The 20,265-nt window shown below is 35.9% G+C and overlaps 1 protein-coding gene across 22 annotated transcripts in view; it reads left to right on the top strand.

Moving 5' to 3' along the window:
* The window catches only part of Piezo (piezo type mechanosensitive ion channel component), a 139,549-nt gene that overhangs the window by 74,699 nt on the left and 44,585 nt on the right, over positions 1 to 20,265 (top strand). For 14 of the 22 annotated variants that reach the window (XM_070102432.1, XM_070102435.1, XM_070102444.1 and 11 more), the window contains 7 exons: positions 189 to 351; positions 2,102 to 2,119; positions 5,444 to 5,629; positions 7,270 to 7,445; positions 9,078 to 9,234; positions 9,552 to 9,715; positions 18,624 to 19,061. In XM_070102432.1, coding sequence (XP_069958533.1) covers positions 189 to 351; positions 2,102 to 2,119; positions 5,444 to 5,629; positions 7,270 to 7,445; positions 9,078 to 9,234; positions 9,552 to 9,715; positions 18,624 to 19,061 — 1,302 coding nt within the window. Of the gene's footprint in view, positions 1 to 188; positions 352 to 2,101; positions 2,120 to 5,443; positions 5,630 to 7,269; positions 7,446 to 9,077; positions 9,235 to 9,551; positions 9,716 to 14,038; positions 14,129 to 18,623; positions 19,062 to 20,265 lie in introns of all 22 variants that reach the window. The other 8 variants (XM_070102448.1, XM_070102447.1, XM_070102445.1 and 5 more) reach the window with 5 other exon arrangements.

The raw sequence follows: 20,265 nt of genomic DNA, 5'->3' as shown, positions 1-20,265 counted from the left end.
AGTGGTATATTCCTGGCCAGGTGTTCAGATTATTTCTTCATATTATACTATTGTTCATAGTATACTACTACCCTTATTATTATTCCATGATTTTGAGATTATTTAATTAAGATTTGTTCATGCCTGTGTAATTATTATATTTTATTTGGTCTTTTTTTAAAATATTAACACGTATTATCTCTTTACAGCTGATTTCTGCCTGCTGATATTTGCTGTGTGTCAGCAGCATGTCTTTGATATAGAATTTGCAGATGGTGCCGAATCTTTTGAAGGTGGCAGCAATCGTGAGATTGTACATGAAGATCCAGCTTCCCTGGTCAACCCCATTCCTGACTTTGTTACTTACTCCAGGTGGGCTATGCCGCTCTCCATTGAAGGTTATTTTACCTAAAGTTGGCTTTTAAGCTATTGCGTATAAACTTTGTACATAATGTATTATGCAATTTAACCACAAGGGTAAGAGGATGACTTGCTCAGTACACCTTTTGCATTGCAAAATAGCACTTCATCAGGAGCAATTCGGTATGGAAATTGAAATGCAAGTTAGCCCAAGCAGGTGTGTGTGTTGACATCTCTTGGCTAGGACAGGAAGGAGGGAGAGAAGAAAGAGGGAGAGGGGAGAAGAAAGAGGGAGAGGGGAGAAGAAAGAGGGAGAGGGGAGAAAGAGAGGGGGAGGGGGAAAGAAAGGGGAGGGGGAGAGAAACAGAGGGGGAGGGAGGAGAGAAGGGGGGAAAGGAGCGCGCACCCTGTTGGCCTCCACAGTTTAACCAACCGTTAACCCATAGGTGCCAGAGGCTTAAAGAATTATTTTAAGAATAGCATAAAAAACTGATAAGCTCATGAGCATGGTAGTAAATAGAAGATTATATAGTACCTAATAACATGTCAAAAATAAAAATAAGGCCATAGAATGTTAAGTGAAAGCTGCCTTGAGCAAATTGTCCTCTCCTACTCTGTGGTTAATTTGAATTATTAATTATTCTTTTGTGATTGTTGCATACTGTATTGTGTGTAATTACTGTACTTGAGGGAACAAGACAGAGTGGATAGAGAATGGCTTTTTTGAGATGTAGGACAAGGGAGAGGGGAGAACATAAGTACGTAGCAGCTTAAGATGCAGAATTGCTAGTGACATTAGAAAGTGCTTTTTTAAGTCTTGGTTAGTAAATGAAACAGGGTGGATGTGGTAGAGGCAGTGTACACTGTAGTAGGTATAAAAACTTGGTGCTATGACTACTCTTGCACTCCCAGCTAAGTATGTCTGTTATGGCATCATACGAGACATTTGGTTACATCAGCAGGTTTCAATGCTTAATCTTAGATATATTGTACAGTCATGTTATATTATGATAAATATTAGTCAGAAAAGTTTTGTAAATATGTTAGATCTGGTGACATGTTTGATAATAGCTTCTGAAGTTAATAAGGTAGGAGGAACCGGACCTGTAATCTTTGAACTTGTGGATTATTTGATAAAATATGGAGAGATGATTCAAGCCTGACAAGATGGTCATATTTGAGAGCAATGTATGGTGTGAATGTTGTGCAGAGAATTAGGAACAGAAATTAGAAGTATGTTTGAGACTTCCAAGAGTATAATACAAAGGGCAGAGGAATGATAGTAAATGTATTTCCTTTTTTTGGGGTCACTCTGCCTTGGTGGGAGATGTCCAGTGTGGTAAAAAAAAAATTATAGCATATTTGATTCCTGTGTATTGCACTTGTTTGTACTGTGTGTGGAAAGTAATTTACAATAATTTATCTTGTGTGTGCATTAAGCAGATTGAACTGCCAGAACAGAATGAACATTTTCAGATGAAACTATTTTTATCCTAGGGAAATTTTTAAAGTACAGATTTCCTTGAAATAATTAGTTTACACTTAAATCACTAAGTATACAACAGTTAAATAATTATAGTACAATTTTATTTCTGTGTCTAAACATGAACATCAATTGATTTTGAGAGTAGAATTTTTTATAATGTAGGCAGTGGTTACTTTTTCTCCACCACTGGTTATAAAAATGATAGGTTGGTCATGTGCTACTCTCTCTCAGGCTGATCATGTAATGCTGATAATACTTCACAATTCCTTGTTTTAGGAAGACTGGTGGTAAGAAGTAAGTACAACTTAAAATTGTTTCCTTAATGCTCAGTTGGTTTGTCAGAATTGCATCATGTCTACTATAAATTTTTGTAAGTGTTTTTGCATGTCTTGGTGTGAGACTTACCAAGGCAGAGCAACATTAATCACTGGTCGCAAATATTTTAATACTGTACCTGAAGGTGTAACCTTAACCACAGCATAAGCATGATGAATGATAGTTATATAAGACTGTATCCTGTAGTGGGAAGTAATATAAATCTTAAGTTATGGAATTACTGTGATCATAACCTTGTAATGTAATACAGTACATGATATCAGTGGTTCCCAACCTGGGAGATTAAGTTATTCCAAGTGGTCCTTGAAGCATTAGAGTAAGCATTGCTCCTCCAGTTAATGCTTGATTTCCAATATAATCCACCAGTCTTTACCCTCACAAATCATGTGGGGTCTGCATAAATGTTTGAAGCTAAATAAGAGTTCTTAAGTTTGGGAAGGTAGGGAGCCACTGCTCCTCTATCCTCAGTAGGAGGAATTAATTTTTAACTGAGTGTGTGCAAAATAGTCCCCTTCCCTGCAGTGATTGCATCAAATTTTAGTTTGAGTTATTGATCATAAAGCCTATTGAGTAGTATATATTGCATAATGATAAACATCACTAGAGTGAGTGTGCCCTAATTCTTTGCTGTTGACAGCATAGAATGCTGTTAATTCCTGTTATGCCCACTGCAGACTGAATATCATTGATATGCAAGACATTACCCACTATACAATTCTTGCATGGCAAACTAAGTATACTCACATCATTTCCCAAATGTTATTTTCTTTTGTTTTGCTATTGTTCACTTATGCTGCACCTTATTCTTCTACTTATTTGTCACCATTAGACATCTTTCACTTTGTTTCAAACATTGCTGTTTTATCCTTGGTGCTCTACCCTTGGTGCTCTACCCTTGGTGCTCTATGCACCCCCCTCGTCCCCCAAGCTGTGCAGTTAGTTATTTGTTAACTATGCCATAAGAATTAAGGAGGAAAAGATTGTATATTGCAGGTAACCTCTGTTATAGCAGTAATAACCATTTCCTTTGAATATGTTTTTGTCTCCTTACTGTCATGCTCCATTATTTACCATAAGAATTAAGTTTGATGAAATGCAATATTTTCTTCTTAACATATTCCTCTGCATCATCAACTTGCATATTATGAAGTGAAACAATTTTTACACTTATCTTGCACGTGAGAATGATTTGTTAGGTGTCTATACCTCCATTCACTCCCACAAAACTTTTTGGCACATCTGCAATAAATTTTCGTTTTAAGAAGAAACTGGATCACTGCTGCTACCAAGTGCCAGATCAACTAGGCTGTGATGGATGTGTGGTCCAGTAGGCTGACAGTTGCAACAGCCTGGTTGAAAAGGCAATCAACTTAAAATCCTGGCCTCAGATGGGCCTGCGAGAGTAGAAAACGCTTCGTCATTTATGGGTATATCACTGGTATACTTGATCTATTATCTGTTTAAAATGCCTTGTTTAGTCATGGGATTTTTGCACGTACAGTGGAAACGTATATAAAACTATGTAATGTCATGGAAAATTTGCTTTATTGCATCATGCATTTACATCAAGCCAGATGGCTGATGTAAATGCCAAATATAGTAACATTATTTTCATCACTTAGTAATAACAATGTCTTAATTGTTCAGTAAACTAATTCTACCACTAATTCTAACACTAAACAAGACTTTGAAGGGTAATTTCATATACGAGTGACAAGAAATAATGCAGTTATTTTGAATAAACTGTTTAGTGTTTTCACATAACATCAATAATTTCCAGTTATGTTGGCTTCATCCCATAATAATAATGTTCAGAAGTACAAGATTTTCAAAAATTACTTTTTATAATTTAATTTGTTTTCAACACACATAATATAGTCTAGTGTAGCTATTGTTTGTCATAATAGGTGCAGTGGTGAGTTGCATGTTAAGTATCACACGTTCCCTAAAGTAATAATAAACTAAATTGAAGGTTAAAGTTATGAGAGGAGAGAAGACAGGTGTGGTTGTAACATCATCCAAACTCTGTGGGGGGAAAAATCTTGTAAACATTAGAGAACAAAGTCACAATACCATGATTGGAGCAATACACAAGTAACCCGCACATAAGAAAAAGGGACTTATGATGTTTTGGGCCATCTTGGACCATTAATTAGTCACGCACTAACACACAGGGGTAAGGGAGCCAGGACATATATGACAGGACGGCAGGGACAGGACAGAGAGAGGAGGAAGAAAGAAGGAAGTGGAGATAGTAGTGGTAGAGGTAATGCTGGTAGTAGTAGTAGTAGAGGTAATACTGATGGTGGTGGTGGTAGTAGGGGTAGAGGTAATGCTGCTGGTGGTAGTAGAAGTGGTATGTAGGGGAAGTAGTGTGTTCAGCACATTTTATATTGGGTAACACCTGTACATTTTAGTGTATTAACACTAGTAACCTTCCAGACAGGTACAGTGTGTTGCTATTATATCCCCAGCTTTGTGTGCAATAATTTGAGGTTGTATTAATTTTATATTTAATCTCAGTAAAGAACCTACAGTTATACAAATAACTGTAAACATACCGGCTGTCATACAACATTAAAATCATGATGTCTAGTTGTGCAAATAAGTACAAAATATATTAAATCTTTATTTTTAATTTACCATAGAGATTCTGAAACTATTTTAAATTAAATAAGTCGTTAAAACACTTTTGCAACTAAAGTTGTCTAAACATTATACAGTGGACCCCCGGTTAACGATATTTTTTCACTCCATAAGTATGTTCAGGTGCCAGTACTGACCGAATTTATTCCCATAAGGAATATTGTGAAGTAGATTAGTCCATTTCAGACCCCCAAACACACGTACAAACGCACTTGCATAAATACACTTACATAATTGGTCGCATTCGGAGGTAATCGTTATGCGGGGGTCCACTGTACTTGTGGAGGCAGGTGGTTTCTGGGACATGACGAGCTGTTGGAGTGTGAGCAAGGCAACATTTTGTGAAGGGATTCAGGGAAACCAGTTAGCCAGACTTGAGTCCTGGAGGTGGGAAGTACAGTGCCTGCACTTTAAAGGAGGGGTGGCACCTCTGGCAAGACAGTGATAGTGAATGGTGGTGAAAGTTTTTTTTTTTTTTTTTTTTTTTTTTTGGGGGGGGGGGGGTTGCCCAACCTTAGTTGAAGACGGGCATTATGATAAAATATTATTACTTCTATTGTTACTATTATCATTATTATCAGTTACTATTATGATGATGTAGATAGTGGTATATATTAAGTGCATCACTCCCTGCAGGAACTATTTGGACATGGTGAAGGTGGTGGTCTTCTTTACATCATACTGGATCACTCTGGCTGTTATGTTCCTTGGAGGTACCAACCGTGTGACACTCTTTGCCATGGGCTATGTCCTAGGAGCCTTCATATTCTTGTGGCAGGGCAACGAGTTCTATCTTCGACCTTTTCCTACTATTCTCAGGCTGTGAGTAGTAGTGGTATATACAAAAACCTGTATAATTTTTTAATCAGTGGAAAGCCCTGAACAAATGGCCAAAATTTCCACTGAGTGAGTTGCCATATGACAAGCTTTCTTTTAGGAGAAATTTTGACAGGTCTCTTGGCAAACTACATAATGCTTTGAAATAGTTAGTGTTATAATATTTGTAAAAGGTGCCTTTTAGGAATTATATTTTGCATGCATGAGGGTGTCTTGTGTATCTTACAATAAACTTGTGTACTGCTGCCTGTTAAAAGTACAATATTCAAAGTTCATTTAAATACGGTGGTAGAAAAGATTAAAAGTTTATGGTCTATTAACCCGTTCAGGGTCCGTCCCGTAGATCTACGGCTTTACGTTCAGGGTCCAAACCGTAGATCTACGTCATGAGCTCGGCTCCCTCTGATAAACTGTGAGTGGTACATTTGGGCCTAGATATGAGAGAATACATCTATGTGGTATGTGTGCACCACATAAAACAAATCCTGCAGCACACTGTGTATAATGAGAGAAAAAAAAACTGAGACCATGATTTTCGATTAAAACAGCAACTTTGCAGTGTTTTTCGTATGTTTTTTTATAGTTGTATTTGCGATTTCTTGGTCTCATTTGATAGAATGGAAGACATATTACAGGAGTAGAGATGATTTTGAATGGTTTTAGCACTGGAAATGGCTTGAAACTGAGCTCAAAGTAGCGGAAATGTTAAATTTTTGCCTATGTTCAAAAGTAAACAAATGACCTCGCACGTCTAATACACGCCAGCTTGTGGGTCTAATATACATTCACAAATGTGGTGATGATATTTATGCAATTATTACAATATTGCATAACAGTAAATCTTCTATTTTTTTGTGAATAAAAATTCATTGTGAATAAAAAATCAAAATGGAATTTATTTGTAAAGCCTCAAAATGTAACTAATGAACAGAGGAAATGTTAGTTTAGTGCCAGGAATACCTACATTGTTTATTCTGGACCCTATTTTGAAATTGGAATATTTTGAACTTTGTGTTAAATTGGCCAAATTACCAATTTCCAATCACTTTATTTTGTAGTTGAAACAGTTGACTTGGGGATTTCTTGTGCTCAGTCGATAGAATGGAAGTAATACTAGTGAAATAGCTAAGAATTTGGTGGACTGGAATAGTGTAATTAGCCTAAAATGGGAGTCAAAGTCGGCAAAATCGCCGATTCGTGAGTATCGCTGACACATCAAAATTCGCGAGAGCATAATTTCATCAATTTTTCATCAAATTTCATACTTTTTGTTTTATTATCTTCACAAAAAGATTCTCTACCATTTCAATAGAAAAAATAACATTTTTTTTTTAAATTCTTGGACACTGGGGCACCACTTCAGATTTTGGCCTTGGACCCTGAAGGGGTTAATGCAGTTCATTTAGAAATACTATCTGTATTTGACTTGTATTATAAAATACAAATTTATTTCTTAGGTGAGGACTTGAAAATATTAAGGTTGTGGTGAATAAAAAGGGGTTTGTAATAATTTCCTCTTCAGTGAGAAGGCAACATGGGTATATTTGTTTTTTAAATTGTGAAATTCTTTTAGTAGGAACAATCATAAACCATATCACTAATATCAACTTGTTCACTTTCTACAGGTGGAATTATTTGCTTGGGTACAATGTAGGTGTGATCGTAGTGAAGACATTATTGCAGCTGCTGGGATGTGTGTTCCTAGCACCACTCTCCATCAATGTTTGCTGGCTGGTTCAGCTCTTTGGTATAGCTTGTGTCAAGAAATTTGGAGATGATTCTGATGAAAAAATTGTGGCAGGTGAATTGTAGTACAAAAATATTTCATTATGCTGTAGTACAGTACAGATTTTGTTTAATTTCTTTGATAAGTTTTATTTGACTTAAAAAAAAAAATGTGGCATGAAAATTCCGAGACCTTGCCTTGTTCATTAGATTAATTAGCTTGGATGTGTTTAAAGTGTTTTTCTTGTGTTCATATTGTAACATATCTGGCTGGTGTCATCTTTTCTTTACTATACACATGCCTAACTAAACATAATGTGCTTACTCCTTGCCAGTTTAGTTTAGGCCCAAGGAAAATGCAGCTAATGATGTAATCATAAATATTTGACAATGTATGTATGGTTGACCACAATATTGTTCTTCATAGGACATCCTAATGACTTAAAGAGCACATTTACAACTGCTTTCTATTCTGCTTATGTAACAGACTTGAAAATGTAGCCTTTAAGGTCACTTCAGCTGTCCTTCCATTGAAATTTTCTCAAGGCAGCATCCTGAGTCGTCATCTTTTCCTCTACATCAGTAACTTCCCAAATGTCACCCAACATCTAAGAGCAATAATCTCCTACTGTACAGCTATATTTTATCATACTCTGATAAACTGACTTGAAACAAAATAGTTAATGATTAGTTAAAAAAAAGAGGTCTCCACCTAGGTAACAAACTCACCCTCAGTATTTAAACACTTCAAATAAACTGTCCACAGTTAGATACAAAAATAAATTTGAATTGGAGAAAAAATGAGAAACTTTCTAGATCTTGTCATAGACTATATATTAACATTCAACACTCCTGTCCAGCACATATCAAAATGTATAAAGAAATAGTGTCTACTCTCCGAAATTCTTGTTTGCCAGTCTGTTACTAACGCTACTATTTATCTATATCTCACTCGTAGACTTTGTGCCTGGAGATCCACTTAGGCTGCCCACCTCAAGTCAATCATCATATAGAGGCATCTATCAGAACCATCACTATCTTTAAGTATAGACAACACGCTATGCCCTTATTGAAAGATCTAAAACTGCTAAATCTTAATGCTATATTTGTTTGCTACTGCTTACTCCACATTAAAAACTGAATTATACCGCTAAGACACTTTTGGATAACTATAACACAACACAAATCATCACACTTGAAATAAATGCCTCTTTAATGTTCATGTGAACATCTAGAAAAACTCAATACCAATAACAATTATTAATGTGGTACAGCCTGCTAGATGATTAAAACAATGTAACATTACTTGATAAATTAAATAATTAAAAACTTGTGTTTAGTCCACCCATACTCAATTTATGACATGAATATTTTATTGAAGTTTCAAATAAATACTACCATTTTTTGTTTCGAACTTGTTATTTAGTTTTAATTTTATTGAGTAATCTCAGAATTGGAAGCGAATCTTTCATTGCGATTTTAAGAACTGTCATTCAACTTTTTCTAGTCATGTCGATTATAATTTTAATTCGTTAATAATCTTGTAGTTTGTATTTTAATTATTTTTAACTTCCTGTCAATTCCTTGTATTACAAGCATAAAAAAATGTTATTGTTTTAGTTCTCATCTAACTTTTATACATTCAAGGATTTAGAGAGACCTTTCTGTCTGTAATTTTCGAAGTACAAGGGAATGCAACTTTTTTCAGATTTGGCTGATCATTGTGCCGTTCCTAAGTCTGAGGCTGGGCTTATGTGGGATGGCATTTGCTTTGGATTCTTGTTGATGCAAAGGAGGTTGTTCTCTTCTTACTACTTCCAACACCTTGTCACAGAAATGAAGGCTCAGACCAAACTTGCCTCCAGGTAATACCTACTAGACAGTATCTGGTGTTGTTGTGATGGTGTTGTGAAAATTTTCTTTTAAGATTATCACTGTTAATGATTAGAAATGATCTTGTCACTATCAATCTTATCATTAAGCCTTAATTTCAGGAGCTTTTTTTTTTTTCTTTTACCAGTACTGATCTACAGTCTTTTGATTGCTAAATACAACCTGTCTTATTTAATAATTTCTGAATATTTCTTGCAGTTCAAAACTTTATTGGATCAGGTTAGGTTGCATTTATTGACTACTGAATTACAAATAAGGTAATTTGTGTTGTCACTCTTGTAACCTCTAGGGGAGCTGAGCTAATAGCAGAGCTGATGCAGAAAGAGATCGCAGAGCAGCAGGCAGCAGAGCGAGAGGTTCTTAACAAAATTAAAGAGAAGATGGAGCGTATCAAAGCATCGCAACAGCTAGTGAATTGTCAACAGCCCCGGGAACCAGCGAGCCATTATGAAGGTGAGACTCGCCGCTAACATCAAACACCATACCACAGCCTCCATTGATATTTTATACAGAAGAGTGCAAATAGGGAGAGAGAAATGTAACTAATGATCAAGTTATTTTTTTTTTTTGTTATATATTGTCATTTAACTGTTGGTTTCCTTTGTGGTACTGTATATTTAAATGTTGGGTCCCTTTACATATGGTCTGCTTTTCTGTTACTTTCATTTACATATGGTTTACTTAGCTGCTGGAATCTCCACTCGAATAATTTAAGGAAAGTAAGATCTAGGTTTTGCATATTTGATGGAGACGTTGATTTTGGGGGATAAATTTAACATCACCAGAAGAATGCATGAATGCTATTAAAAATGCATACATAATCAAACCTAGCTAGAAAGTATTATACTTTTTTTCTAATGAAGTAACTAGCACAACATGGATTCATTCTTCCTGAGGGTGGGGTTAATGTCATTAATGTTTTTGGATAATGGAGGTGCAGTATGTATAATGGTTTGTGACTTGACTTAATACAGCTTCTACTTGGCAAATGATATCCAAGCTTCAGATTCAAACATGGAGGATAACAATAGAGTTGTGTAACCTCATCTGGGACTTCTTACAGTGTTAGGTAAACTGCATTTCAGTGGCAAATGTTAGAGTAAATCAGCCTCAGGTCTTCCTGTATGTGGGGTAGGTGGGTAGGGGATGCCCCAGGAATTGTTAGAGGGAGGAGGTAAAGGTTTTGAGTGCTATGGGCTTAAGCATCCAGTAGGCTTCTGTGAAGATATTAGCAGTAGTATCTATGGCATTTATATTTAGTTTGTTTTGGGATTTGATTGTATTCATGATTTGAATAGCTATATTTTCTTGTGATAATTGGTTTGAGGTGGATAGCTGAGTTAGAACTCTGGGTACAGTGTCTACATCTGGAAGATGGTGGGGAAGTTATTTTATTATGAGAGTAAACCTTTACAATAAGTATATAGTGGGATTTGTTTTACTGACATGCTGAAAAAAATGCTTTCTCAAGCTCAAAATCAATCATCTTCCAATCTCTGTATGAGAGGCTAATGTTTTTATGGCAAGAGGAGAACCCCTCATCCCTTTAAAGTGATGCCTTGTTGCTGGTGAAGTGATCTTGATCTGAGGAATTGTAGCTGCCCTTCCTTGCTTGGATCACACCTGATTACTTCCCTTATCCCTCCTCTTGTATCCTTGCTGCCTTTGCATTTGCTGACCACCTCCATGCACCAGGTTACTCTTCACTTCTAGATAACTTCATTTTTCTGATAACGTTGGATTATAGTAATTGCATTCCAAACCAAATGTTATTGGTTTGTACACTGACATCTTAAGCCTTTGTTTCAAGAATTAGTGTCTCGTCACTGATATATAGTCTTTGCCAAACTTGCACAATATGCTATTTGAAAGGGTAAAACACACTGTTTTTTATCTACATACAGTAGATAATGAGATTTGAGAGATGCTCTACATACAGCAGATAATGAGATGCTCTACATACAGCAGATAATGAGATGCTATACATACAGCAGATATTGAGATGCTCTACATACAGCAGATAATGAGATGCTCTACATACAGCAGATAATGAGATGCTCTACATACAGCAGATAGAGATGCTCTACATACAGCAGATAGAGATGCTCTACATACAGCAGATAGAGATGCTCTACATACAGCAGATAGAGATGCTCTACATACAGCAATAATAAGATGCTGGAGAAATGCTCTGCATATAGCAGATAATATGCTGGAGAGATGAATTAAGTTGTGTGTGTTAAGTCATACTACCCATTTCATGATGAAATTAATCTGAAGCACATACTATAATTATAATTACAACCTCAAAGCTTCGAAGTAGTTGAGCTAGGTATTGCTGGTGGTAAGGACTAACTTAACATGTGGATGTTTAGAAAAGCCCTTCGAACATTTATAAACACAGGAAAAACTAAGGTACACTAAAAAGTGTTTTTAGTATAGTATTATTTTACATTCATAAATATCATTTAAGTAGTATTAACTGACAGGTTTAGTGCTTATGTTGATTTTTTTCTTTTTAACAAGTCAGCCGTCTCCCACCGAGGCAGGGTGACTCAAAAAAGAAAATCCCCAAAAAGAAAATACTTTCATCATCATTCAACACTTTCACCACACTCACACATAATCACTGTTTTTGCAGAGGTGATCAGAATACAACAGTTTAGAAGCATATACATATAAAGATACACAACATATCCCTCCAAACTGCTAATATTCCAAACCCCTCCTTTAAAGTGCAAGCATTGTACTTCCCATTTCCAGGACTCGAGTCCGGCTATATAAAAATAACCAGTTTCCCTGAATCCCTTCACTATATATTACCCTGCTCACACTCCAACAGCTCGTCAGGTCTCAAATACCATTCGTCTCCATTCACTCCTATCTAACACATGCACGCTTGCTGGAAGTCCAAGCCCCTCTCCCACAAAACCTCCTTTACCCCCTCCCTCCAACCTTTTCAAGGACGACCCCTACCCCGCCTTCCTTCCCCTACGGATTTATACGCTCTCTATGTCATTCTACTTTGATCCATTCTCTCTAAATGACCAAACCACCTCAACAACCCCTCTTCAGTCCTCTGACTAATACTTTTATTAACTCCACACCTAATTTCCCACTCCGAATTTTCTGCATAATATTTACACCACACATTGCCCTTAGACAGGACATCTTCACTGCCTCCAACAGCCTCCTCGCTGCAGCACTTACAACCCAAGGTTCATGAGTGTGTTGGTACCACTATACTTTCATACATTCCCTTCTTTGCCTCCATAGATAACGTTTTTTTGTCTCCACATATACCTCAACGCACCACTCGTCTTTTTTCCTTCATCAATTCTATGATTAACCTCATCCTTCATAAATCCATCTGCTGACACGTCAACTCTTAAATAGTATCTGAAAACATTCACTTCCATATTCCTCCTCCCCAATTTGATATCCAATTTTTCTTTACCTAACTCATTTGATACCCTCATCACCTTACTCTTTTCTACGTTCACTTTCAACTTTCTACCTTTACACACACTCCCAAACTCGTCCACTAAACTTGGCAATTTTTCATGAAAAGCCCATATGCACAGCATTTCTAGAAAATTTAGGCGAGAACTAAAATTAATGCTAAGAGGATTACACAGATGTGGAATTTTTTATACAATACTTAAGAGTCTAGTACAGGGTATGGTCAGAAAGTTAAAAAAAAAAAAAAAAAAAAAAAAATAATGCAAGATTAGTCAATAAAATTAGAAGTTGTTTGACAAGTTAGAAGGTTGAAGCGTTTCAGAAACTACATTAAAGGATTAGTTTCAGGAAGATACTACACGATGTAAATTATTGGAATCAGTCCAACATAACTGAGACAAAATAAGCTTTTAACTTCATAGCTTCTTGGAAGAGTGATTGAAAAAAATGATGAAAATCTTTTCTTCTATTAGTCATCCTACCTCTATGAGAGTTAGTGTGATAAAAAAAAAAAGCTCCAAATAGTGATTTGTATCTCCATGTTCGTGGTGATCTATCAGTGTTTCTAACCTTGGTCACCATTTCAATTTCAGTCTCGTGCGCTCTCTTCGTTTATATTGATGTTAACGTTTAGCTTCCATTTGCTAGCTTTGTGTTAATATTTTTTCTGAATTATCATTTATCTATAATTTGTTTGCTAAAGTAGTAATTTATTATTACAAGCTTAATTTTACTAATTATATATATCATTTATTTTTGTTCCTGGTTCATATTTCATTATATTTTAAAGTGTATTGAACTGTTGCCAAGAAGCCATCAATGTGTCTCATGGGCTCAGTGTCACACACATCTTGTCCACTTTCTCAATTATTTGTCTTATTGCTGAGATAATTTAAGAATCTTAATCACTGGAATATATTATTAGTATTCTTTGTATATCGTTCAGATAACTTTAGAACTGTAATCTCCACCGATAGTATATGTAATTTTTTTTTTTTTTTTTTTTTTTGTTTACCATTGTAATACTCCTGTATCTCCTATTTTTAAATCCTTAACATCAATTTTGCATACTCCTTCTGTTTAAGCAACCACACACTGGCCCTGAATGCAACCTCTTGTACATGAGATATATATATATAGATATAGCAATGAACAGTAGATTAGCCTTGAAAGTATTATACAGCAAACATAACAAGAATCATCCTTAGTATGAGCAATTGTTTAGTTATCTAACACAAGGCCCTTAAGTAAACACAGTGATGATGACAATTCTTCAATCTCTGACTACCAAATGTTCATTTATTGTATTAACAGAGACCTGGTTGAAACATGACCTCACCAGTGTATTCAGCATACCTGGATATTCGCCCATCCACAGCTATAGAATAAACAAGAAAGGTCGAGGTACTGTTGTTTTCAATGCCAATGAATTCAACTGTAAATATTGTGAACACTAGTGATGAAAATGGTGAATAAGTATTTGCTCAATTCACCACTAACAATACTAACAATTATATATAATCTAATAACATTTGGAGCAATTTACAGCATCACTCAAACCAATTTTCTATGACAACCTGAGTATTATAATTACCCATAAATTGAGAAACCACTTTGTAATTGCTGGAGATTTCAATATTAATCTTTGTTAAACAAATACCAAATATCACACTTCCTTAATAGCACGTATTCTTGTTTACTTATACCCTACCTTACTGCAGCTAGAATCACTGAAACCACTACCTCAGTTCTTGATCTTGGACTAATATGCAGCACCTCTAAATTCAGATGTCATTATGGATTGAAAACTCAGCATTCTCTTGTTCTTTTATCTCCATCATTTCAAAAAACCCATGTGAAGGAAAAAAAAATTGCTTTGATTTCGTAGTGATACCTTATTAAACAACTTTATTAATGTCATCAAATCCACAAATTGGGAAAGGGAGACAAGTCTAACCTTCAGCATAAATTTGGGAGTAGAACGCACTGCTTCCCCTCATTAACCCTTAAACGGTCCAAACAGATCGACGTTCAAATTCGTAGCTACAAAAGTAGATCTACTTTTTTTTACATATTTTCAAATATAACAAAAAAAAAAAAGTAGATAAAAGTTTTTTTACACGTTTTCAAATGTAAAACAAAAAAGATCTACATTTTTTTACATACTTTCAGATGTTGAAAAAACGTATATATATGTTTGGACCATTTAAGGGTTAAAGATTCCTTGATGCCTTTTAGGGGCCCTCCACTTTGGATCAAGCCTGAATGGCTCCCATTTCTCAAGGGGCTGTATGATCTCTACAACTTTAGCAGCCTCCCACAAATGCAATAATAGTTACAAAGCATCACTATAATTTACACTGCCCTTAAAAATCCAACCAAAGAATTACAAAAATGGTAAACAACCTGTGGCTCACAAAGGATCTTCATATCAATTAATAAGAAAAATGATTATGAAAAGAAGTATAGGCTCGGACTTCTTCCAAAGGAAACTACAGGGTGGTGCTCTGCACCCTTCACAAAAATTTAGAGCATCCAAACAAAATTACTGATCTATTAGACTGAGCAGCTCTAAAGTATAGAATTAAATGAAAGGGGGTAGGGGATTTATAAATTCTGGAGAGCATTTTTGTTTTTATTCGGATGTTTTTTGCCCTATAATTTAGGATTTGGTAATTTTTTTTTTTTTTTTTTTTTTTTTTTTTACTAAAAGCAAGAATTAAATTATCTTCAGAGCCAGTGACCTGCCTACTCCCTTCCCTCCAATCCCAGTACTGTAGCTAACCTTAATAACCTCTCTTCTACAGTAGTAACTAATCCTCCAGATGACATCCCAGAGGACCATGCAGACATTAGTAGCTATCAAAACTGTCCCTAAACTCCTACTTGGCTTCTACCACAACCTCCAAATTATTTATTAAATTGCTAAAATATATGGCCAGTGACACCATCTGTGAGAAAGAGAAACAATTGTCATCTCCCTATTGCATCACTCGACAAATCATAGACTTGCACACCTTTCCTAACTTATCACAAAAAAGGCAGGATAATACCCATTCACGAAGGTGGCAATAATACTGAACTGTAGTATCACTGCACCTCTGGCAAGACATTGATGGAGTGAATAATGGTGAAAGCATTTCTTTTGTTTTTTTTGGGTTGCCCTTCCTCTGTGGCAGATGGCAAATGTTAAAAAGAAAATCCAGCTCATTTACAAAGATAAAAGTACTTAAAGCTGTAGGAATAATCTCAAATTTGCTACCACCATATATACTTCCAGTCTGTACAACCAGTATTACCTCATTTGTCTATATCCGACCTCTGGACTTTGTCTGGTGGTCTGCCTCGACTCTCCACTTCACACCAGTTATGAAACAACAAAAGGCAACTGTCAGAATCGTCAAACTCTCATTTTAGGAAGACACTCAAATTTATTTAAATTTCTGAATTATTATGTAGAATATGCTATTATTATTTTGCTTTACTTCCATTATTGAATTTATAAAGTACATTGTATTAGTCCTAGCTTCAGTCTTGCTTTATCAGTCCAGTTAAAATTAAATCGTTCTGATTCATTAACTTGCAATTCTATTTGTATTGTGTAATTTTATACATGTAATTAGATTCTTGTATTGTATTTATTGTATTTTTATTAGATTATTTTATTGTGGCCATCTGGTCGAATGGTTAATGCATTGGCCCGGAGTTTTAGAACACACTCACCAGGGGTTCAAACATCGCTCATTCAGTAGTTTGAACTAAAGAGTTAAGAATTCTCAAAATATATACATTTCTGAAGGTTTTAAGACATTTAGTGATCTTAGCCAATGCTTTAAACTTATCGTATGTATCTCCATGGTGGCTCGTTCAGGATGAGACGTTATTTTGAAAAGTTTTATTAGTTTCATTTATACTAATCTCTTGACTACTTCAGTAACACTAGTAGACAGATGGTCACCATCTGCCTTGTTCTAATACTGTCCTGAGCTTTCTTTTTCATATCAACACACAGGATTGTCCTTGTCTTACTAAAGTTCTGGAGATCAGGAAATGCCTTTGGATTACAACGATGCATAAAAGTGCAATGGTGCATGCAGTGGAAAACATAATATATATCCATGTATTCGTATAAAAAATTCAATGCCATCTCTCCTGTGTTAGGATTTTTTTTTTTTCTTTACACCACCTGCTCCTACTGAGGCATGATGACCCAAAAAAAGGGGGAAAAAAGTTTTTTTTTTTATATTTAGTAATACAGTGGACCCCCGCTTTACGATCAGCTCCCAATGCGACCAATTATGTAAGTGTATTTATGTAAGTGCGTTTGTACGTGTATGTTTGGGGGTCTGAAATGGACTAATCTAATTCACAATATTCCTTATGGGAACAAATTCGTTCAGTAATGGCACCTGAACGTACTTCTGGAATGAAATAATATCGTAAGCCGGGGGTCCACTGTTTTAGGAATTTATATTAAAATTATTCATTAAGTTTGTTTAGGGAAACTATATAAAAAAAAAGTATCTTGGAAAACCTAAAATACACATTTTAACAATTCACTTCTGTTTTAAGATCAACAAAACACACTTGCTGTGGTATTCTTTTTGAATGTACACTGATAGGCAAGTATTCACTGTGCTGAAGCCAACTAATGGAAAGGAGACAGTGTATTATGACAATATATGGTTTCTACTCTGAGCATAGCATCTTATAATGGCTACAGTTACAATTCTATAATTTTCTTGTTCAATATGTAGAGCGTTAATGTGGTTTAGTATATAGTCAAAGCCACTATCTGTATTTGCTAGTTTTATTTTTTGCTGGTCATGCAATAGTCAGATAATCAACATTGTGTCCTGCTCCTCCCTCTGTTCAAGACCACAAGGCAGTGAATAAGGGCCTTGACTATATACAGTAATGAGTACACTTTACTTCCTGTTTTGTATACTAATAAAAAAATTAATATAATGTTTTAAGGTTTTGCAAAGGAATTGTTTTGCAAGAGTATTTGCTTAAGTATTTTAAAATGAAATGTACTAACAGATAATGTATTTTAATCAGCATAAATTTATAGTGAAAACATCTTAATTATATGTTTGCCTTTTTTATGCTTACTAAATGTATTAATATTTTCCAGCAATTTAATAATGGCTAATTTTTTTTAAATAGTTGCTTTGAATTACTGTTTGTATGCCATATATGTATCATATTGTGATCTTTGTAATATTACCCATTATTATAATGTGTTGTGATAACCAATTGTTGCTTTGCCTGTAGTTGTAATCCAGATTTTGATAGCTAATCTTGTTAAGTTTAATATGCCTTTCTGCTAGCTTTGTTTAAACTTGTGTGTGTGTAAGATCTCAGTCCTCTGAGATCTCACTCCTGTGAGAGCTTCACACTACTAGCATTTCAAAACTTTTCATGACTAATGTAAGTAATTGCATGTATTGTATACAGTATCATAGTTCTTGTAAAATGACTTGTGTATCCATTAAGAGAATTAGGATATACATACTAACCTCAAATTGGCCTGAGTATGCATTCTTTTCTTAAGCCTGTATGTAGTAGACAATGCTTAAGCTTTTATATATATTGCCTTTGTATGGTAATTTTTAATCATTATGTTGTATGAATAAACAGAGGGGTGGGCGAAGGGCTTGAACCACAGTCTGTAAATTGACAGTCCGATTCTCTGCTGTCAATTTACAGACTGCAGTTAGAGCGCCTCATCCTCCCTTCTGTTTATTATTATAACTTGATAGTCCATTATGTTAAATCTTTAGGTAATATAAATGTGGCTTTAAAAGCATGCTTGCTTTGTGCATCAGTTTTCCTTTGAAGATGTGGTATTGGCAGTGCATGCATCTAATGCCCGTGTTTATTATCCTTGTTACAGCCAACACCTCGGAACAGTTTTCCAATGTCAGTAGTCCCCTACCTTTGGAGATGACCTCGTCCCCTCCCCTGCCCCCCTCCGCAGGTGTGGATGACGTGCACGGGTTGTCGTCCCCCCGCCCCCTCGCCCTCAGTGCCACTCCAGGGGCACCTACCCCGTCCTCTGCTAACATGACCTTCTCCCTGGATGGCTACCTGGAACCTGCGCGGCTCTCCCTCACCACCCCTCACTTCTCGCATCAACCTATCACATCTCCATCAGAGGAGTCTTTCCCCTTCTTCTCCCCTCCCCCTTACCCTGCTTTACGGGATCGCCATGCCCCTACCCGAGTCTCTGTCCCTGCTGCCCATGACATTGGTCCCCCTTGGCTGCGAGAGCACCTGACGTACCACCGCCCCTCCGTCTCCACTACGTCGCCAGCCATGTCCCACCACACCTGTAATGTCCTCCACTAATTTTATATTGTTTAAGCATGATTTGTTAAATATTCCAGTAGAATAAGCTAAACTTCTATACTACAATTTAGAAATAAAACATATATTTGCACTTTTTTTTTTTTTTTTTTTACATCTATGAAGTGCAACACAACAAGAGTTGGTTAATGATTCTGCTGCTACTTTGACACCCTCATCTATTCTAAGATTGTGTCTTCAGTGCTCTCTCCCTGTTTAATGTTCTTTGTTGATACTGATAAGACTTTGGCTAATTATTTTTAGTCTCTCATAGTACATATTTTTTAAGATAATCTCTTATTTTATACGCTCTTTTTTTTATAAAAAAAAAACTGATATAGCTATTCTTAGACTACAGTAATGTAGGTTTTTGCATACACAACCCACACTGTCAGCTCTATTAAACAGTCACCACTTGTGTAAAGTCCTCGTGTACATAGTCATCTCTTGTGTATACAGTGTACACTTGTGAATAGTCTCATGTTTTTTGTTTAACAGCTGTAGATAATCACTGCTTAGGCTACCCCGTTATGATAGTTGTGCCCCTCTCTTGCTGAGCTCTAAAAGTAAATACATGCGTTTTTAATGACTACTGTCTGCATAGCCCATCACACACATTATTATTAATGCACATCACCTTCATTGTTTATAGTGTTGATCACTTTCATTGAGAAGTTTAGCACTTACCTTTGTTCCTGCTCTCATGATTAATTCTACTAAGAAATACATTCATTTTTTTTTGAAGTGTGGGATCACTACCTAGATGCTAAAGCTCCCTAAGGTATTAGGTATTAGGCAATATTTATTGCTCAGAAATTAACCATTGTCACAGTTGTTGCATAAAGGTAATCGCAACCTACATGCAAGAGCTTCCCTGTTGATTATACTGTGTATGTCACGTGGAGCAGTTAAATCCTCTAGCACTGAAGTTATTGCTGTCCTTCACCATGGTGAACCTTGTCCTGCAGTCTGCTGACATTGTCATGCATGGTAACCTTCCCTTACTTCCAGTGACCTCCATGCCCAGCCACCTTTAAGTAATCACTGTAAACAGTTACTTTAGTGTTATGCCATTATTGATGGAGGCTAATGTTCTTTTGTGTTATATTAAGCCTGTTGATGTAGTGCATGGTGTATCTAACATCTCGCACCATCGCTGCATCTTGCATCCCATTCAACCCTATGCAGCA

The sequence above is a fragment of the Cherax quadricarinatus genome, chromosome 81, assembly GCF_038502225.1.
Source record: "Cherax quadricarinatus isolate ZL_2023a chromosome 81, ASM3850222v1, whole genome shotgun sequence".
In the NCBI taxonomy this organism is placed as follows: Eukaryota; Metazoa; Arthropoda; class Malacostraca; order Decapoda; family Parastacidae; genus Cherax; species Cherax quadricarinatus.
Note: the sequence above shows the minus strand (reverse complement) of the source record. Positions and strands in the feature narration are given on the sequence as shown.